General features: G+C 47.6%; 1 protein-coding gene across 3 annotated transcripts in view; it reads left to right on the top strand.

Annotated features, from left to right (window-relative positions):
* The window catches only part of SRGAP3 (SLIT-ROBO Rho GTPase activating protein 3), a 247,303-nt gene that overhangs the window by 204,134 nt on the left and 21,177 nt on the right, over window positions 1-21,992 (top strand). The window contains exons 11-16 of one of the 3 annotated variants that reach the window (XM_006758216.2): window positions 2,063-2,090; window positions 4,546-4,632; window positions 11,082-11,112; window positions 12,188-12,248; window positions 14,065-14,142; window positions 19,489-19,623. In XM_006758216.2, the coding sequence (XP_006758279.1) occupies window positions 2,063-2,090; window positions 4,546-4,632; window positions 11,082-11,112; window positions 12,188-12,248; window positions 14,065-14,142; window positions 19,489-19,623 (420 nt within the window). Of the gene's footprint in view, window positions 1-2,062; window positions 2,091-4,545; window positions 4,633-7,001; window positions 7,105-11,081; window positions 11,113-12,187; window positions 12,249-14,064; window positions 14,143-19,488; window positions 19,624-21,992 lie in introns of those variants that run through there. The other 2 variants (XM_006758217.2, XM_015560351.1) reach the window with 2 other exon arrangements.

Raw genomic sequence — 21,992 nt, 5'->3', positions numbered from 1 at the left:
CAACCAGCTTCAGTCACTCTTGTGACTGCTTGTGGCTTTGGTCAGGAATTAAGGAATTGTGTGTTGGTTTGTTCTAAGTTCTATTTTCAGATCTCTGTTACTCTCTTCCTCCCCTCACTTCTTAGATTTCAAAGTTAGTGCCCCCTGCCCAAAGAATACAAAATATCTTATTAATTTTTATGTTGATCCATATTGAAATGAGCATGTTTTTTATGTGTTAGATTAAATACAATATGTTATTAAAATTAATCTCACCTGTTTCTTTTTACTTTTTCTAATGTGGCTACTAGACATTATGGCTTGCATTATTTTCGCATTGGATAGCATGTTCTAGAGGTCTGCTCCTGCTCCATGAAAGGAATGAAGTACTAAATCATGCTGTATGGAAGGACTTCAAAAGCATTAGGCTCAGTGAAAGAAGCATAAGGCCACATCTCTCATGATTCCATTTGTAGGAAATGTCCAGAATAGGTAGATCTGAAGAGGCAGAGAATGGATTAGTAGATTCATGGTTTCCAGGGGCTGGAGGTGAGAAGATGGAGAGACTGTGAATTGGCACAAGGGATCTTTCCCATGTGATGGAAATGCTCTAACATTGAATTGTAGGTGACGGCTGCATAACTTTGGATATTAACTAAAAATTATTGAGGTGTACATTTCAAGTGGGTGAACTTTATGATCTATAAATTATGCCTCAGTAAAACTGTTCAAAATTAAAAAGGGGGCAATCTAGGAGTCCAGGGGGATGTGGAATCTGGAGATAAGATTAGGGAGTCCTCAGTAAGCATTTGAGATCGCCTAGAGAGGGTGCACAGAAAGAGAAGAGAAGGAGGTGCAGGTATATGTTCTAGGAGCATTCCGACATTTAGAGGTTGGAGGTGGGCAGATGAGGAGGTGACAACGAGAGAAACTGAGGAGCAGCCTGGAGGGGAGGAAGGACACCTGAGATAAGGACCTGGGAAGTGTGGATCCATGAAAAGCAGGAGGAGAACGCTTCTAAGAGGAAGGGAGCAATGAGCTGAGTTGATAGTGCTGCGAAGTCAGATGAGAGCGGAGAGAGCATGGGACTCAGCCACACAGAGCTGGCTCCATGGAGTGGTGAGGGCAGAAGCCACGCAGTTGGGGAGGGAGGAGGAACAGTGACTGACAGCTCCTTTGGGAAGTGCTGCTGTACGGAGAGCTGAGAAATGAGGACGTAGTTGGAGGGAAAGCTAAAAAGCTAGCATATACATATCCAGAATATGTTTCTATGCGAATGGAATGATCTAGAAGGGAGGGGATTGGTAATACTAGCTAGAGAGAGAGGAGGCACTTGCAGGAACAGGGCTCCTGAGAAAGGTAGAGGGAGGGGACCCAGAGCACAGGGAGAAGGCCTGGGCTTTGGCAGAAGCAGGGTGCTTCCTCAGGAGTACCAGCAAGTAGCGGGTGAGTGGGTGGGTGCAGGTAGGTGGGCAGGTCTCTTGGAGGCAACACCAAGACCCCATCTTACTGATTTTTCTTTTCCACGGAAGGAAGTGAGCAAGTCCTCAGCTGTGAATGAAGGCAGCAAGGATGGGAGTGGGTAGCAGGGTTGAGGAACAACAAGAAAGTATCTTGTGACTGATACACTTCAGGGCCAGTGAATCTTTATTGATATAAAGCAATGCCAGTTACCGGCTTTAGCGTGCAGAGGGAATCCCCCGGGGGTGCTTGTTAAAATGTAGATTCAGGGGTTCTTATCTTAGAGTCTGACTCAGGAGGCCCATGCAAGAGCCCAGAAACCTGCATTTTTAGCAAGGGTCCCAGGTGGGACTCTGATGCAGACAGCAGACTGTAGTTTGAGAATCACTGAAAAAATGTATGTGAACAATAAAAATGAAATGTATGTGAACATAGCCCCACCGATAGGAGGTACTTGGGATGTGATAAGAGGCAGTTCTTTCCAACAGACCATACCTCAGGTATGGTTTTGTTCTTCATTTCACAAATAACCAAGACCAGTTGTTTTTTGTTTTTAGGAAAAATAAATGAATGTTCTCTGGTTAAAAAACAACTAAACATCAATATATACCTTTCTTTCCAGGGGAAAGAGCAGACTGTGGCACAACCAGGTAAGAGCTGGGCATCTTGTTTTGTCTCAACTGCTACCCTGCGGTGGGAGGGGAGGAAGTGGGAGGAGTAGGAGAGGAGGGGAGGGGAAGGCAGAAAACAGACACTGCTGAGAGCTCAGATGGGCTGGGGTTTCTGAGAGCGGGCCAGCGCTTCCCCACTGTCCCGAGGGGATGGTGTTTTTGTGGCTGTTCTGCTGGTTCTAGCCTTAGATGGAAGCCATGCCCCCGCCAGGCTGGTGATGGGGAGGGTGCTTTCAGAGCTGCTATGGGTCAGTGGGGTACCCCCCACTCCATGGCACTGGCCATCCACTGAGACAGTAATATGTATTGCAGTGGCTGAGGGCAACCGGTAGAGGGCAGAGGCTGTGCGGTAGCAGTTGACTTGTCTTCCTATCTGTTATATGGCTGCTGAGCAAACTGCCCAGCTGAGCTGGGGGGCCCAGCCTAGGGTCCCCATTTGCCAAGGCTTTGGATTTGGCTGGAATTGCACACATCTGGACATATGCATGCGCATACCCACATAAGCGTGCGCAGACGCCCCGAACCCTGGCTTTGGACCTCACCCGCACTTGGATGGGGAGTCCCTCGTTGGGAAAATAACAAACGGGCAACTCTGCTTTCTCTCCAGCTTGCTCAGCATTACCCTTTGCGCTTTCCCCTGAGCAGACCAGAGCCAGTGAACACTTTCCACTCAGCAGCTGGTAGCTGACGGCTGACTTCAGCGACTGGACCATTCCTCCACTTTCCGAGTTTAGATCCATAAGCAGGCCTATCATTGCCCAGGTTGTTCTTAGAGCCCGTCTGTTCCGAGCTCCCAGCAATAGCTCTCCTACTGCCCAACATGCATTCAGCCATGACCCAGAGGACTGCCCTTTTCCATCAGGTGCCTCACCCTGGGCCCGGTGACCTGATCACATCCTTCCCCACAAATTCTTCCCCATGACCCAGAATCCTGGAAAGCTGTCGTACTTGGCAGGAGGGAGGATGAACCCTGCACTCTCTCCTCATCTGGAAGGGAATTGGCTGGGAAGAGGCTTGGAAAGCCCTGGGGTTTTCAATTTGCCAGGCCCAGGATGGCGGAGACTGAGGGCGTCCAGAAGTTTAGCCTGTGCAACTGCCCCTCTGGGAACATCTGGATGATTCATTATGCCAGGCGAGGACCTCTGGCACATGGGTCAGTAGATGTGCAGGGTTACTTTCTAAGAAACTTTTAGAAACAGACCCTTTATTTATGTACTTATTTATTTATTTATTCTGGCAAGAGGGTGTTATCTCAGTCCCAAAGCAACAGAAGCCACATTTTACACCAAAATTTGCAAATGGTAAAACAGATGGGGGATGACTTGAACTGTCCCCCGTTTCCTGTGAATTCCTAGAATTTACGTGGGAGAAGATTGTTCCAGCAGGTTGCAGCAGAGAGCTGTCATCAGTCCTTGGCCAGGTCCCAAGATCTACCTCAGAGAAAAGTAGAGGGTTTTTTATTATTTTTTATTTGGGGGGGGGGTGGGGAATTTTGTTTTTTAATAAAGCCCACGAAGATGTTGTCTTCCATACCCTCTTTGACCTAGCACCTGGGAAACCCAAGTTCGGATTACTAGGCCTCCCACTTGGACACATTGCACTATATTGAAAACCCAACCGTCTGCGCTCTGGTCCTTGGCCAAGGTCAAAGGCAAATTTGTTAGTAAACTAAAAGCTTCCCCTTACTCTCACAAATCATTTTTAACTTACTGTGCAATGAATTGTCAACTTGGTAATGGTTTTTAAGTTCATCTGAAAGGCTCTGGGTGAGATGTTTCTATACTGTGGCCCTCTATTTCCTATGGTTTCCTGCCCAAGGTCAGTGTCGTTGTGGATTATCACTTGAGCAGGTCCCCTCAGCCAAGTCACAGCTGGCCTTGTATAGATAGACCAGTTTTTGCACATGAGCCTTTTCTCATACTTAAGAACCTTACCTTATGATAGCCCAAATTCATAATAGCCCTGTAATTTAGGCTGAACAGACACAATAATGCATTTGAAAAGTGTATGGTAAAATGTCAAAGCCAGATGCAAGTGTAAGGTTTGATCATTCAAACTAAAGACTGCCTTCCCTAATCCAGGTCGATTTGCCCCTATGGTCTGGATTAGAGGTGAAATCACTGGAGATTTCTGTCCAAACAGATACAACCCAACGAACACCCATGCATAGCCTCCAAAAACCTGACCACCATTGGACTGCAATATTTGGACATTTTATTATCTGGGGAAGAATCTAATCACCATCCTTTTGGTCACAGTAATTTTGAGGCCAAGTGCTGTGTTGCCAACATACGTTAATTTTCATCTTGGTTGAAAGGCAGAAAGGGGACATTGGTCTCTGGTTTCTCTATCTTCCTCTCTGTGGCTTTCTCTGTTCCCGTTTTCCCTGCCTCTCTCTCTTTCTTTCTTTCCTTTTTGCTCTGCAACTGAGCAGCAGAAGAGATGGAAGGCTTAGGCTGCCCCACTTTCCTTGGCTGAGCTGCCCCCCTGCTCCCCACTTTGTGCCCCACCCAGCATTTCAGTAAGTCGGTATCTATTTGATGTCATGCAAAGTTGGGATAGCTACGTTTCCTTGTCAGATTCCAGTCAGTGCACAGAACACCACACAAAGAAAGAAATACCTGTGATTCCAACAGTCTTGTTTTCTTGGATTTTTGTAAGAGAAATGGAGAAAAGTATCCTATTTTCCCTTTATTCCATTTTATCAACTTAAAGGAAAAAAATCCTTAGGACTTATTTTAAGGAAATCCACCAGCTGGGCACCAAGATATTTTGACATGGGGTGTCCAACAATTGCATTAAGAGTCTCTACTCTCGCCGGCCATGGGAGTTAATAGATAATTTAGTGCTACTGCTGAATGTTCTGTGATCAAATCAGTTTCCCAATTTTGCACTCACACATGAACCTGGAGTAGGAAGACCTGACTTCTATTCATTCCCATGACCATGGGCAAGTTTCTTAATCTCTCATCAGCTAATTTGCCTTATGTCTAAGGTGGTTTTAATAATTCTTACCTAACTCACAGCATTGTTATGAGGGTATAATGCCATGTAGGATAAGGAAATGATCTGACAACATTCAAAAACAGAAACCCAAAACACTATGAGGACAAGTTAGCAAAGTTGCTATCCTCAAGTTATTCCAAATTTCAAGACCTGAAACCTATGGCCCTGTGTCACATTTTTTGCCACTTTGTTTTGGAATTTGGAAATTAAAAAGCAGATGTGTTGTAAGAAATACCAGCCCTATATACCCACATCCTTAAAAATAAATAACTTACAAAACAGAAATGACATGGACTTAGCTAACCAAATTGACAAAAGATCCAAGATGGGCTTGAAATAATTTTGCCTGTTATTTCTTTTCAAAATTTTTGTCTGTGCTGTTATTTTGGTTCCAATGTTTGGGTGGCATGATATTTGGATTCAGCTGTGTCTTTGCCCATGCATGTCCTGGAGCTAGCAGCATTTGCTCAATACTCAAACGCCGAGAAGTTGGTTAGTGCTTCTAGGATGGCTGGGCTATTGATGAGACATGCACAAGGCCAATGGGCAGAGGCAGCATGACTCTCGTTCACCTGGATTGGCTCCAAAGCCCGTATGATTTCTTGCCCATTTACAGAACTCAATCAAGACCTGGGGACCAGGTCTTGGCTCATCCTGTGCGGACGTTATCTGTGCCTGGCTGGGTCCCTACTTGTTGTTTCCCAAATTGTAAACCAAGCCATTTGAAAATGAACTGCCTCTTTTGATGGGGGGTGGGCTCCTCCTTACCTCAGAGCCCTTTGCCCTGGAAGGCTGGCAGCATGAGTCAGGCCAACTTGGGTGGCAAAGATGAGCAAATAAGCCAACCCAGGCATATGCATGGCGAGCAACTCTGGAAACTGGTCCAGTATTTGTGGCTGTTTCACTGCTCCTGGTGAACTGTGTTGCGGTCTCCCCTCCCTGTGGCCAAGAGTGGAGCACAGGGACTAGAGATCCTAAAGCAAAGCAAGACACTTTCAACCTGACCCTACGGGTCCTCCACTGGCAAGGGTTAATGGGAGGGGAAATGAAGAAGTGCCCTAAGGCTCCATGACTGCCTCTGTGGGGAAAATCTTGGATTTGGAGCTAAAGAGACCTGGTTTTGGGGCCTTGGCTCTGCCAGTTCCCCTCTCTAGGTCTGTCTTTGCCCCTTTAAAAGGAGGCCATCCGTACAGGATTGAGCTGACGTTAAGCGTGGTAATGGAGTTGAAAGCGCTGTAATCGAAGTGTACTTGACTGAAGGACAAGATATGATCATCATCCTGGGTCACCCCAGGACCCCAAAGAAACTGCAGCCTCCCTCTTGGCATCAGTTTCTTCATCTCTAAAATGAGAATGAGAATTGCCTGGCTCTTAGATCAATGGAATAAAAATTAGTCAAGTGCATTTGAAATGCCAAGAGGCATTAGGAAGATCAGTGCCCTGGCACTTTGGGAGTTGAGACTTGGTGATACATTTAAGCCAAAATAATGAAAATTAACCCTTCCAATCATCTTTGGAAGTCTCTTGCTTTCTCGGGCTACAGATTCCATCTCTCCCCTGAGTCCCCCTCCATGTGGTCAGCTTTGCAGGATGACAGCCTCTGATGGAGGTTCAGTGGTTTCCCAGACGCTTACTGTCTCCGGCTATGATTTAGAATGCATTTGTGTTACACGATTGTTGCTCCCGCCTGACATCGGGGTAAATTAAGATCCCGTAAACCTCCAAAGGCCTTCCGATGGAGCATTGGGCGCCACTGTGCAGGGGTTCAGGGGCTTCCATCTGCATTTTGTGTTCTCCTCTGGTCATGGGTTTTAAAAGCGTCTTTCCCAGTTGTATGTTTACATTGGTTACTTTCTTGATTTCTTTTGTTCCGTTTTCCCCTAGGCCCCCCTGTCTTCCCCCTAAACCACAGAAAATGAGGAGACCTAGGCCTCTCTCAGTGTGTAACCATAAACTATTTAACGGCTGTATGGAAGCGTTCATTAAGGTACTTGTTGGGAGCCGCAGAGTCCGCGAATGTGCCCAATGTAACGGCAGCCTTTCTCCACCTCCTCCCCTCGGCCAGCAGCCCTGCCCCCACCTACCAGAACTTTCCATCTGTGCCCTTGGCCAGACCCTATGGCGAACTAGTTCCTCCCTGCAGCCTGCGCTTAGCTTCAGTGAGGGCTTCTAATCAGAGCTGCTTTTGTCTCTAACCATTGCCTTGCTGTGATTCTCAGGGGTAAGATCACGGTGAAGTCCATGTGGGGCTGAGATGCCAGCACGGTGGTCCCTGCCAGCCCCATGCCATTGCTCCGTAACTGTGGTCCTCACTAGCTGAAGGGACAGTCAGATAAACCCCTGCCTCGCCTCACACCCACGTCTCCCAAGAAGAGCTTGGTTGGAAGCAACACACAGAAAATCCCTGCGGGCAACAGTGTGATTTCATTTTTTTTAGTCAAGACTATACCGGCAAAGGAAACATAAAATCTGGGTGACAGAACACCCTCCTACCCAGTTTTGCTTCTTGTTAGGTGGTTTGGGAGAAGGGAGAAGAGCTGAGGCAGTTGCTTTAGAATTTCCGGTTAACCCTTTATACACCTTAAACGAAAAACGAAAGCGGTTCCACTTAGGTGAGTTTCGCTTGCCTTTCTTGCTTCTTGGACGCAAAGGGTGCAGGATCAAGCCACCTGATGGAATGGCTTGGGCAAATTCAGCTGGTGGTGGAGTTGAAAGGGCAGCAGGTGGGGAAAGACTGAGGAAGTGGAGAATCACTCTTAGCATTAGCCAAGGGGAGCAAGAGAGAAGGTCCCCGCCAGTTACTTCAGAGCTCACCACCATCCAATGGAGACACTTTCTGCAGAAAAGAAGGCTGGTGTCCAACCGGGGAAAGTACGGCTCTTGGGCTTTGCTGGCAGTTTGGGGTAGTGGAGGCTCCCCTGCCCTCTACCCTCCATTCTCAAGGTGCACCCAGGACTTGCAGAGGGGTGGGGCGCAGGATGCCTTGATCTCAGGACTGTCTCGGCCTGGGAGCTGAGTTCTGGGGAAAGGACAGTGGGGCACAAGTGAGACTGCCCAAGTGGGGAGCAGCAGGGGCTGCTTCAGGATACCTCAGAGGAGTGAGGCATGGAGTCCCAAAAGGTGGGGTGCTGTAGGGTGCATCAGGAAAGAGGTCCTAGTTGGAGGTGTCCCTGAGTGAGCACGCTGCCATCTCATAGGTCACAGGAGGATGAGGCTGTGCCAAAAGGGTCCTTCTTTCTTCAGCCTCCCTCCTTTGCCAAGACTGTACCTGGCACCTCCGAAAAGGCCCTCTCCATAGCTGAGCAGGGCTGAAAGGCGTGTAAACTCTTCTCCCTGCCCTCCAGGAGCTTAAAGTGTCAGTCAGGAGGATTTCAACACAGAAAGCTGGAAGGTGATTCAGATGAGCACTTGGTGAATTATCCCAATGGAAACAAGCTCTGTGCGAGCTCAGAGCAAGGAGAGCTGTGCCCTACAGGGCATGGAGGCTTGGGGAGGAGGTAGGGCTTTGAAAGGAGGGTAGGACAGAGGAGTCTCTGAAAGGAGAAACAGAATAACAAAGGCTCAGAGACAGAGATGCCTTCTCCACTTTGCTCAGCTCTTTGGAAATGGGCAATGAGTGAGGACACAGAAGGAGCTGGTGCTTACCTGGCAGGATTGGAAAGTTAAGTGTTCTGTCTGAAGAAATAGTCTCTCAGATGGCAGCTCCTACATAATGTGAGACCGCCCGGTCATCCTACTTTATTCCTCCTGACAAACACATCAGAACTTCTCCAGCCATCTGACAGTTTGCTCCTTGGAGGTGGCCACCCTGGGCAGCTACATTCTCCTTCTAATGATACTGTATTGCTCCAGCTGGCCAGTCTTCCTCAGAGCCTGCAGCATGGCCTTTGTCAGTGGTGCCAAACTTTGCGTTAGGACGGACACCCTGGTCTTTCAAAGCTCAGCTTTGCAATGCCACTGGAGGTACAAAATGGCAAGAGGCACATGCCAGGGTGGGCTCGTGGACTGGCTCTAAAAAGACCCCCGAAAGGGACACCCCAGAGCACTGATCCAGGGCACAGCCTCCTCAGGGGACTATTTGACTAAAAAAAAAAGATATGTTTAATGATTACATTTCTGTATAGTTACACTGTACTTATGCCACATGCTGTCAGTGCAGTTCAGCGAACTCCTGAGCACCTGCTGTGAGAGAGGCAGTGTGTAGACAAGCTTGCATGCAGCATGGTCTTACTCTCAAGGATTATTAACTTTCAGAGAATGAAAGGGCAGTGTAACATGGTCAATTCTTCACCTTCTGAACAGAATTTAGCTCTCTCTTATGATTCACATGCTATCTGGAAGAACATTCTGCGTGGACTAAGAACCCCGAGCTTTGAAATGCCAAACCTGTGAAAGGCTTTCCAATAAAATAACATCACAGGGACCCCATGATTACGATGGTTTGCAGGGTGGAAAATGTCCGGCCTGCGGCCATGTCATTTCGTCTGGCCCTGCCAAAGCAACTGCAGATGGGACTCAAAATTCAATAAATCTAGGAGCATAGATACTTTTTCATAGCAACATAATTTTTAAGTTGATAATTTCATATGGCCCACAAATAATGTTATAAATATCCAGATGGCCCTTGGCAGAAAAAAAGGTTCCCCAGGCCTGGTTTTGAGGGACAAGGAAGCATCCCCAAGTTAAGAAGGACAGATACATTTTGCTAGAGTTATATAATACATTTCTAGGGCCCTACCTTTTTGAATTGACCTTTTTCAGAGTCCTTGATTTTTTTTCTCCTCTCAGATAGAAAGAAACCCATTTTTATTACAAAATTTGAAGCCTGGGAGGTCTGCCCCTGGGCAGAGGGGGAGTCCTCGCCCAGTATCTATAAAACCCTGTTTCTATAATTACCTGCCTCACAGTGTGTGATACTCTTAACACAAATGAGCTGAGAGACGTCATCTTTCCAGAGCACCGCCCGGCACTCAGTGAGCCCTGTGGACGTGTTGGCTGTTATCATTGTCATTAGCTGTTAGGAGATTGCACACAGAGCCCCATCCGACCAGGCTGTTTGCTCAGTTCTGGGAGGCAGGTGGGTTTAGCCAACATATAATTCCAGTTGTTGAGATGCCGGCAACTGGACAGATAACACCCACTAACCTGCACATTCTTCAGTTTCTTAGTTCAGCTCCTCAGAAGCCTGGATGGGACACAGCACCTCCCCAGAGCCTGACTGCTGCACTTATGGGGGGAAAGAGCATGCTCCCCTGAAAAGGGGTGGCTCAGTGGCCTTAGTGAAAGCACAGGCAAGTTTGGGAAGGCATTCTGACTCTGCTACCCCCCACCCCCACAGCCTCTCTCAGCTTTGGGTTCCCTGAGGTGTTCTCAGTGCTAGGGTGAGGGTGTAGGGTAGGAAGGGAACAAAGCCCCATGGCTACCCAGGACAAGCTACCTACCCAGGCTGTTTGGTAGGAAAGCAAGGGAAGCTGTTGGAGTTTTGAATCAGGCAGAATCCTGTTGGGAGCCATCCAAAGGGCACGTGATACACATGATCTTGGTAAAATTCGCTTTTTCCCAGGAATGAGCTTTCCTGGGCTGAATTCCAGGGGCAGCATTGCAGGTGTGTGGGCAGCTGGGCTCTTGCCCAGTAGTGAATAAGGAGCCCCTGTGTCGAGAAGCCAGGGATGGGATGAGGAAAAGGCTCAGTGCACGCTGTTCCTCCACTCTGACAAGGACTGAAAGCCCCTATGTCACCTGGTGTCCAAGACAGCAACGCTGAAAGGAACTCCCACGAGGCCCCGAGATGCAGGGAACCCCGCCCCACGCAGGCTGGCTGGCAGGCCCCCCGGACCTTTGCTGGCTGCCCTTGCATTTGGGCGTTCACGGACTCTGAAGGATCTGCTCACTCTAACTGGTCTTACTCCTGCATAATCTTTTCTTTTTCTCCTGCTCTGCTGCCTGTTTATTTTTTGTTATCAGAGGAAGAAGAAATGCTCGAACCAGGAACCAGGTACTTACTAGAAAGGTCCGGTAGCCCCTTCAACTGGAGAAACCTGTCTGTAGTGCTGACGTTAGAACAGGGCCCGCCTTGCCTGTCGCCAGCGGGTCTGTGCTGTTATTCCCTCCCTGAGCAGTCAGTCAAGGAGACAGTTCCCGGGTGGGGTGCGGAGGAGCCACGAGAGCATCCGAATGCCCTTTACAAGAGTATATTGCAAATGCCTTACTGTTTCCTCACTGTCTGGGGAGGCTGGTCATTTAATCTGACCCCTTTTAAAGAGAGTTTAAAAAATATTAAGTGCTCTTTCGTGACCTGAAATAGCAGAGAGGCCAACCAATCACAGAATTCAAAAGAAAATTACCCCTTGCCCAGCCCTTGGCGGCCATGGGCCAGTCTAGGAAGATGTAATTGAAAATACATTCACACCCCAGATGCCTGTGTTTAGAATTGCATCTTAGTCAGCCTGTTTGACTAAAATTGGCCACTCCGTGGTCAAGGGCTGACTTACTGTTTCTAGAACCTTTGTTTATAACACTGCTAAACAAGTATCTGTCTGGGTGTTTAGGTTGTAACATCCTGAGTGGAACTGGTCTTCCCTTCTCAGGGTTCAAAAGGCCCCTGGGTCCAGCCTGGCGCCTCCCATAGTGCGTTCTTCTTAATTCCGGCATTGGGTACCGCCATCCTGGGAGGAGGCCTTGGCCCTGCTTGCTCATCCCTGAGCGCTGAGGGAATAGCTTGAGTTGGGGCAAAGTGGCGTGGGAGGCAGAGAACCCTGCAAAAGCTGACTCCAGCCCCTCCACCCTTCCAGAGTGCCTATCAGGCCTCCTGGGCCCTGATTCCTTCCCAGCGGAGTAAGAAGACAGAGCATTTCTTTAAAATTATCATAGCTATGCCTTTTTTTGCACTTAACTGAAGACTTTCTATTTTAACTGTTTGTGGAGCCTTTAGGATTAGCAATTCCTTGCTTGTTTTCCTACTAATCTGATGGTACTAATATTCTGGCTTGAGTTTATAATCTGTGTTTGCAATGTCTGTTCTCCCGTGGTGGTTGCCAAGCCCAATAAAACTCACAAATTTTTTTCTTAAGGATTCGGGACAAGCTATCCCGCTGGTAGTTGAGAGCTGCATCCGATACATCAATTTATACGGTAAGCTCAATCATGGGGCAGTGTTTTCAGCTCTTTCCAGAGCAGGTTAGGCTTTCTCAAAGGAAATGGATATGAATTCATCTGGAAGACTTCCTGTCACTGCTCTGCTTCCGACAGGAGACGCTCCGCGGAGCAGCTGCCTTTCTGAGTGCTATCTTTTGAGCCTTGTGGGTCAGGGATAGAAAGACCCAGGAACGGGGAAGGTCAAGGTGGGGAAAAAAGGAGACATATGTAATACTTTTTGTAATACTTTAAGCAATAAAACAACAAAAAAAATTTTTTAAAAAACAAGAAAGACCCAGGAACTAGGAAAACTGAGGAACAGGGAGGGCATGGACTGGAGAACCATCTTAGCTCCTTCCTCACTCCCACCCACCCCAGAGCTCTGTGCTGTGAGCACTGAATGTAGCTGGTGTCAGTCAGTTAATACTGCAAGTGTGTAGTAAGCTCCATGAAGGGAACACAGTGTCTGGGATTGGCTAACCACGGTATCCTCAGCACTTAACTCATGCTTTCATCGATTTATTTATTCATTCCTCCAAAAATACTTTTTTCAGAGCGCATAGTAGGCACTGTTTGGACAATGGGAATATAGATACCAGCCAATATAACATAGCTTATATTACCAATTAGAAGGTCAAGGAAATAAACAAAGCAGAGAAATAAACATTAATTTCAACCAGCAATAATGCCTAAAAACTAATGAAGAGGGAATACAAATGACTGGAGCAGGGCAGGGCTGGTTTGGCTAAGGTGGTGAGGAGAGACCGCTCCCAGAGAGTAGTTAAGACTCCAGGCCCTTTAAGACTCCAGTGAGTAGAGGAAGCCAGCCATGCAGTCCAGGTGGAGAGAAAGACAAGTGTAAAGGCCTAATATGGGACAAAGGCCAATGTGACTGGACAAGTGGGCCAGTGACATAGGGGATAGAAAGTCAATATTGGTTAACGAAAGTAATAAACAAGTGTCTATCAAGCAAATGCTTTGTACAAACCAAACTTTGACAAAAGCCTACCTTTTAAGAGTAATTGCTTTCCTAAATTATAATGTGGAGAGTTGTCGTATGTAGGAAAACTGAATCCAGGAAAAGGATCAGAGTATCCTCCATTAATTCCCATTTAAAAGGAGGGAGGTCTTTCAATTCCCTCAACCCTATGGGCTGCTGTATGTCATTACTGTTAGGGCAGGTATTAGGGTCTCCTTTGTTCTGGCCTTGTAGAAACGCTTGAGAAAAATGAGACTGTCTTTAATGATGTAATCTCTTCTAAATTTCTCAATACCAGGGCAGCATGTACTTTAGAATCTAGCTTTTCTTGAAGGAAGGAAATGTCTGTGTTAGGGGAGAGAGGGCTGAGGCAGTGGATTTAATCCTTGTTCAAAATCTCTGTGGCTGTTTCACTCAAATGCCATTTATAAACTCAGGCCAAGCTCCTTGGTGCCAGTGCAACTGGTAAACTCAGTAGCCATGTGCACCAACCAGTTATTTGCCTGAGCTGACATTGGTTAAATTGGAAGTTATTCATTGATCCCGTCTTGGTAATAAACTTCTCGTGGCCTTTTCCTCCAAACCCAGACAAGAGACACAGACATATGGAGCAGGATGTGTCTGAGTATTCTGGTCAGCCACACTTCATTTCAAAGGTTATTTTGGGTTTCTACCAGGACACCTTCATTGGGGGAATGACTCTCTTACAAAGGATGGTGGGAGAAAGAGATAGCAGTGGGGTGAGTCATCAAAGTTCCCAGTGGTCTGATGAGATCAAGGCCTTATGGCATTTTTCTCTTTCTTTCTTTTTTGTTTATTTGGTTTTTCTTATAGGACTCCAGCAGCAAGGGATCTTCCGAGTGCCAGGATCTCAGGTTGAAGTCAATGACATCAAAAATTCCTTTGAGAGAGGTAGGTGCAGAGTGACCATTTCAAGCTTGTGGCCAGGGGAAGCCAAGGTGGGTGTTAACACATGTCTTAGAGCCAGTGGTGTGCAGTGACTCCACATTGGTAGCTTGAAATCAGCCATGGTGGGAGTATTTACACCACGGAAATTGGCAAACACAAAGATCTTTTATTTTTATTTTTCTCCTCCAACGAGCTAGCTGTTAAGCATTTACTAGCACACATGGGTGGCTTTTTTTCTGGTGGGCCATACAGTGGTTGCTGGGAAAGAGGGCCTTGTAAAGCTCTCTGGAATGATTATGTGAGTCTGCAAAGACTGCTATGTTTTACAAACATTGGAAGAACATAGATAACACTGAGTGGCTTTTAGAATATCCTAATTCTTAATTTTATATGTAGTGTTTTTGGCAAAACTACACATTGGGAGGAAGAGACTATACATTCCTCCCACCCTCAGTGAGGTTATCTACTTCTCACTTTGATTAATCAAGGGTGTAAAGCTTATTAGAAATGAAGTGACTGTCACAATAGGAGCACATGTGGCTTGTTTGGTGTAACCTCCCTTGGCCTCAGATTCCTGATGGGGACAGATAGATGGCCAGTGACAGTGTCCATGCAAAGTGAGGATTCATTGGGTCAGGAGTTCAATTCTTAATCCACCTCTGCTTTTTATACTAGGTGCTTATCTCACAGCCTAAATAATATCTTTGCCTCCAGTTCACCACCATTTTGGAAGAATAACATCTCCACAGTTTACTCCTCTTAACTCTCACTTACTGCCTTTTTCTCTGTGTGGTTCTGATATTAAGTTTTATCCGAGGCCCCCAATCTCAAACTCATTTCCCCACAATAGAGCACATCCCAGCTTTTTAAAAAAAATCTTCACCTGAGGATATATTTATTGATTTTTAGAGAGAAAGAAAGAGGGAGAGAGAAACATTGATCTGTTGCCTCCCTCACACACCCCAAACATAGATTGAACCCACAACCTTTTTGGTGTACAGGATGACGCTCCAACAAACTGAGCCACCCAATTTACAAAGCACTTCCTTACACGTTGTTCTAACAGCCTTGGGAGATGTACGGTTTATTCCCATTGGCTGTGCTCTGGACAGGCCTCCCCTGGGGTTCCGGCCCTAGAATTCTCCCTACTTATTACGGAGCTTCCCCTGGAGGGGCTGCCTCCTGTGCACACTCATCCCCTCCCTAACTTCCCAGTTCCATCCTGAGGTCTAGCTCAGGGTGGAGAAAGCATTCTGTCAGCTCCAGGTGGTCACCACCAGAGCCTGCAGCCCAGCCCTCTGAGGCCCTAGGCCAGGGGTGGGCAAACTTTTTGACTCGAGGGCCACAATGGGTTCTTAAACTGGACTCAGAAGAAGGAGCTGCGGCCGTGTTTCCCAACGTTGCCATGTTAACACTGCTGCTGGTGAAGTAGCCGAGGGGAGAGCAAGAGAACCCTCCGCTCCTTCGGCTCTGCGGGCTGGATAGAACAGCCCACGGCTGCCCTAGGCACTCTGACTTGGAGCCAGGGGATTCCACACCCTGGGAACAGCATGTACAGAGGCCACAAAGCAAGAGGTCTCCCCATCAGCATCCCTGATGGAAGTGTTATTCATCATCCCCTGAGCTTCTCTTGACCACACTGGACAGCACAGTCCAGAGCTTTGTTTCTTCATTTCCCCAACTCCTTAGCACCCCTGCTGCCCTGGGTTCATTGTAAATGAGTAGATATGGTCAGGAACCTTTGCTGGTCCCATCTTCCTGGGCTCATCCCATTATAGAGAATTCCTTGAATCTCATGGGTAAACTCACCGCATTTTCCTGCTTCCCCATGTCCTGTAAGTAACCTCACTGTACCAGGCAGGCAGGCCCTATCCCCACCCCAGAAGCACTGCCTTCATTCCTTCTTGGATGTGGTTTTTCTAAGTTTAACACCTTTTGTCACTTGCTTGGGTGCCTTGCAGGGGTGATATGAAATTTATAAGGACTCTCTGCTCCTAACAAGCCTTAGATCACCCCAGGCAAAGCCCTGGAGGGCAGAGATCACCTGACCCAAATCTGCCGCAAAGAATACCTTCTGCTTTTCCTTTGCTATGCAGTTGGCTCCTTTCCCTCTCTCCACCATTCCCAAGTGAATCTCATTCTCTTGCTAGCCTGAAGCTACAGTGAAGCATGGCTAATTCCAGAAGAATCATTCTTGGTATGTCTCTTTTAAGAAAAATCCATTCCTGGCTTCTTTGGGCTGACTAGTGCCCAGATTTCTCACTTATTCTTTTCTCTTTCTTGGCATTCACCAACCAACTGCCCTGGCTTAGCGTCCTCACCCAGCTGACCCTCAGGGCACCCCTCCCACTTCTCCTGAAAACCCATGGTGTTTCTCCCCCTGTCCTCCCACCCCGACTCCCAACAACAGCCAGGTGACAGCCAGGTGACCTGAGCTTGCTCCGGGCTCAGCATTTCTTTTCTCACCCACTCTCCACGGCCTACATGCTCAAACGTGTGACAGAACTTTCTTTCCAAACCAGGACATTGTGTGTTTTTCCTTCCTTTCTTTTATTTTGTGAAATTTAAATCCCCAGTGCGTGCAGGGTGCCTGACCTTCACCACTTGCTCAGAGAGCGGGTCTTCCCTTCTCTGGAGCAGATGGTCTTGCCCATGTTTCCTGTACGGGGTGGTTGAAAGCACCAGTCTCTTTTCCTTAATCTTCTGGACAGACATGCGTGGTTTACTATTTCTAAACCCATTTTCTTATTCTTCTGACACAAGTCAACCGTGGTTTTAGTTGAGGTTATTATTATTCTCCTCTTTATTGCTGTCAATAAATCTTAGACTCACTTCTCCAGTGTTGAGATCTTCCTGTCATCTTCTGGCAAAATGAAGGAGAGAACATTAAGGAAAGACAGGACTGGGCAGCTGGGCCTGGGGGAGAGCCGAGGCTTGCTGTTGGCTCCCAGGCCAGTTCTCCATCTCTGTTTTCCCCACAAACCAACCCACATCCTCTTTATACATCAAGGTGAGGGGGCTTCCAGGTCTCTCCTGTGTGGAGGGGAAGGGACCCAGTGACTCTTTCGCCCTGCACCATCAAGATGGGGTTTGGACTCATAGCCTGCATGGCTGACACATCCTGGCCTCAGCCTGGCCCTCCCAATACTATTTCCTGCCTCAGGAGAAGGGGTATGACCAGGAGACATAGGAGGGGCTGTTGCGTTGAGGAGCCTCAGGAGGGGCATGTGTGGCCCTGTGGCCACAGAGAACTGCCCTGTGAGAGAGACTACCTGCACCTTCCTGCGGTGCCGGTCCTGCAGCAGGGCCCTCTGCAGCCTTAAGCACACACGGTGTGTTCATACCCTGCCCTGGACACAGCCCTGCCTTAACTCCCAGGTGACCTGGCTGAGAGTACACTGTAGGCGGGGCCATTTTGTTAACCATCCTAGCTCCCCCAGGACATACACTAGCTAATTGTGAGCACAGCTTCTCTCGACCTGCCTGACATTTTAGCTGTCATTGTCCTCCTGAGGAAGCCAGCATGCACACGAACCTGCTCACCTCAAGTTCTGGAATTCCATTCATTTCCGGAAGCAGAAGTGACTAGTTGCAGAGAGCCAAAGGCCTAGGTTAGGAGGGAGGAATTTCTGGACGGCTCCTTTTGTGGACTGAGTTGTCTTCTGGGAGTCAGAGCAAGAGTGAATGGTGTGTGTGTGTACAAAGTCAGTGCGTTAATCATGCTTAACAAGGGGAGCTAATAGGGAGACGTGAGCTCACTTGTGCATGATGAAAACACAGGAGCAATGTGTGGTAAATATAAGGAAACAGCTTAATATAGTGCAGAGTTTTAGAATGCGTGTGGTCCTTCGGGGGGGGGAGCAAGGGTTGTTACTGGGAGAGGGAGACTGAAGAGATAGGCTTGGACCTCTCCCCCTATTCAATTAAGACAGTTTTGTTCTATATGTTAAATATTCATAGGAACTGTTTTCTTGAAAGAAAGAAAAAGGTTGGGATTCTATAGAGGAAGGAGGGAGGGAGAAATGGAGAGAAGAAAGGAAGGGAGGAAGGGAGGGAAGGAAAGAGGGAGGAAAGGGAGCAGGGAGAGGATAGAAGGAAGGGAAGGAGGAAGAGAGGGAGGAAAGGAGGAGAAGGGAAGGGAGGGAATAGAAGGAAGGGAGAGAGGGAGGCAGGCAGAATTGAAAAGGTGGAAGAAGGGCTATCTCCCAAGCAGTATGAGGTCTGGGAGAGGCTAGTGTCTGGTTTTGACTTCATGAGGGTGGGCAAGTTGTTTCACTTGCTGGGGCCTCAGCTTTCTCCCAGGAGAGAATGGTGGTGTTGGAACCACGCCCCCCTGGTGCCCTGCAATGCTGCTTGAGGATTAGAGATCACGTGTGCGAATGTGCTACATGAGCACAGGCAGTGGTTGTTTCATGCTTTTTCTCTTCCTTCCCCATGAGAAAGTCTTGTGGGGAGCATTCTCTCTCTTCCCGTGGGGACATCTGAGAGCTCGACCTGTGGAAGGAGCAGCAGTGTCCTGGCTGCCACATTCGGTCATGCAGGTTGGGCACTGCACAAGGGTGCTCAGCCAAGAGGGCAGGAGGGAGGCGGCTCTGGCTCGTGCTCTAGATGCCACAGCCCCAGTCCAGGAAGGAAGGGGGGCGTTCTCTGAATTGCACTACAGCACGTTGGGGCTCGCAGAGGCCCTGCAGTGACACGCATCCTCTTCCTACGGAGGCAGGGAAAAGAAAGCCAAGGACGAGTTTCCAGTTCTGCTCCTCATGGCTTGCCAGTCCTAGAGCGCCCTGGGCTGTCCTGGGAGGCGGGCCAGACACCATTGTGCAGACCTCTCACAGCGCCTTCCAGAGGTGGCAGCTTGCTCCCTGCTTCCTCTCACCTCCCCCACAGAAGCCATCCTAGCTCAGCAGTCCCTGGTGTGAACTAGCTCAGCAGCCCCTGATTAAACTGGAAAGTGCTGCTCTCCTGAGAGATTATTTGCCCTGTCCAGTTGGCAAAAACTCAGAAGGCTGACACCTTTCCATGAGCAAGGCTGGGGAAAAAAGCATTCTCCTGGGTTGTTAGTACGAGTGTAAACTGTGCAGCCCCAGTGGAGAGAAAGTCAATATAGCAAAGTGAGTGTAAGTGAAGGGTGGTGGGTGGTTGTTATTTCAATTTTACAACATTCCTCTAGGTTTGAACATTTACAGAATCAGTTGCACTCAGAGCACTGTGAGAAAGAATTAGGGAGAACTTTAAACTTGCTGTGTTGAGGAGGTCCCATCTGCCTGCTCCAGTTCAGGCTGGCCTGGGTCCTCTCTTCTGCCATCTGCATGGTCCCCGCCTCCTTATCATCACCCCGTTTCCTCACAGGTGAAGACCCCCTTGTGGATGATCAAAATGAACGAGATATCAATTCCGTCGCTGGTGTTCTAAAACTGTATTTCCGAGGACTGGAAAACCCTCTCTTTCCTAAGGAAAGGTTTCAAGATTTGATATCTACTATTAGTAAGTATTTCCCAGGTGGAATGATCATTTTCTTGAGAAATCTTTATTGAGATTCCACTATGGGCTCATCACTGTGCTAGGCACACATGGGGGACACTGTGAAAGAAGCAGCATGGCTCTTGTCCTCATAGAGCTTAAAACCTAGTTGTAGAAATAACAAGGTGGATTATAATGCAAGAGTTCGTGGGCATGGTACACCCCTGGGTATGGAAGGAGCTCAGAAGAGAAGAGAGGAAGACTTAGTATCCAGATTTTAGCTGAGAGTGATATGCATGGTGCAAGAGGCTGGAAGGGTGCAATGGAGCAAGAGGGGGAAGACCTTGAATGCCTTGCAAGGATTACAGAGATTTTCCCTTTGGGAAATGGAGAGCCATGGAGGGTTTGGGAGTTCAGGTCAGCAATATGTCGAACAAGGGAAGTGCTGAAAGTAAGTTGACTAGCATCTTCCTCTGACTCGCTAGCCATCAGAGTCCTCCTTGACTGATATGTCTGTGGATGAAGTGAGTCGTCCTGTCCAGGAGCTTGAAGTAAAGGCGCCTTCACTACAAGATGCCAAAGCCCAAGGCAACTTTTTGGGAATATTTTTTTTAAACTTTTAATATTAGAATATGGGAATTTTAGTATTTTGGAATAAACTCTTTAATATGATCGATAGAAAATTAGCCCATTGGGGATGCTTCTCACAGTGCTCTGAGAGAGATTTGCAGCCAAGCATGTGTCCTAGGAGGTGGTGACAGCTGCCTTGTGTAAAGGACCTTCTTCACCGCCCCCTGCCCTCCACACTACTTGCTCCTCATCTTTCCAGACCCACTTCAAGCTCCAATTCAGCTCTCAGGAATTCCAGGCCACAAAGGTCCCACCTTGTCTGAGCCCTGTGTCCCTTGCTCAGCCAGTGTTCCCAGTCCCTGAGCAAGGCCCTCAGCAGACAAGGTCATTGACCTCCGGAACAAACTCCTGGCACTGGATAAGTTGAATCACACCCGGAATCACACAGTGAGAAACAATGTCCCTTCTTAGTTTCTTCCCAAACCCTGTGATCATCGACATCAAGGAGAAGACCTCATGGGTCAATCTCCCTTCTACACAGAGAGACAGAATTTAGTCTCAGGAACTTTTGTAGAGAACCATGTCTACATATAACTTAGTAATATTGCTTTCCTTACATTATATCTATTTTTATGTTACCTTCTAATTATGGTAAGTGATCCTGGTTTCTCACTTATAGAGTGAGGTCAAGTCTCCTTTTTAAATAAATATTTTTAAGAAAAAAATTAATAAATAATAGTGGAGGTGATACTAGGGCACAATGACTAGAAGCTGAGGATGTGGAGCAGCAGCGGATCAGTAAAGGTACAAGGGCCTTAATTTTGTGGGAAGGCTTCGGCGAGGCTCCCTGGAGCCAGACCTTGGTAGTCTGCAGTGTGCCCGACAGGGAAGAGAGATCAACAGTGTGTGCAAAGGCCCAGGGACAGGCAGGTTCTTTGTGAGAGGGAGATGGTGGATAAAGTGGCCTGGCACAGAGTTTCACAATGGGGAACTGTTGGCAGTGAGGGTAAAGCAGTACCTTGTGTGTTACCTACACTCAGGACACTTAGCACCTTGCCCCTGAATCCCAAATGCCAGTGCACCCTCCAGTCTCTGACAACCTCAAAGAATGCCTCATATATTTGTAAATTCCCCTAGAGGTACACTACTTATTTGAGAAGCATAGCTCTAAATCATCCTCACGTACTTTTTGAAGGGGCAGTGACTAGGAGATGGTTCATGCAAGGTTGGTTGAAGCCCCATCATAAAGAGCCTTGGATGCAGAGGAGAAACAGGAGTAGTGTTTTAGAAGAAGCATGTTGACAGATGTGGAGACTGGAGGGAGGAGCTATATGAGAAAAAAAATGTGTTTTCTGAAAAAGAAACTGACATGGATTTGTGTATGAGCCCTGCAGATGAACATCAGAGCTTCAGCAGCTCACTCTCCTGAATGCCAGCTTTCCCTTTCCACGAGGCAAAGTCCAAAAAGCACTTTTCTCTCCTTATCAAGCCCAATTTGCTGCTCCCATCCCTGGCCTGACTGATAAAAATACCAGTGTCTGTCTCCTAGGATTGACCTGAAAACAGAGGTCAGAGACGAGATCCCAAGCACCTGCCAGGCTCTTTGGCCAATATATAGTTTGAGAGACAGTTATTTATTCAACACATTTCCTGAATACCTACTATGTGCCACCTTATGTTGTAGCTGGTGTTTATAAAGAGTTTAATGAAACATGGGCTACCTGTATTCATCAGGACTCGTGGGTTACAGGCGACAGAAACTCAACTTATACTGGCTTAATCCATCAAAGGCAATGTCTTGGCTCCTGTTCCTGAAAGTTAGG

The sequence above is a fragment of the Myotis davidii genome, unplaced genomic scaffold (genome assembly GCF_000327345.1).
Source record: "Myotis davidii unplaced genomic scaffold, ASM32734v1 scaffold73, whole genome shotgun sequence".
NCBI classification, from domain to species: domain Eukaryota; kingdom Metazoa; phylum Chordata; class Mammalia; order Chiroptera; family Vespertilionidae; genus Myotis; species Myotis davidii.
This window is presented reverse-complemented; position numbering and strand designations above follow the sequence as displayed.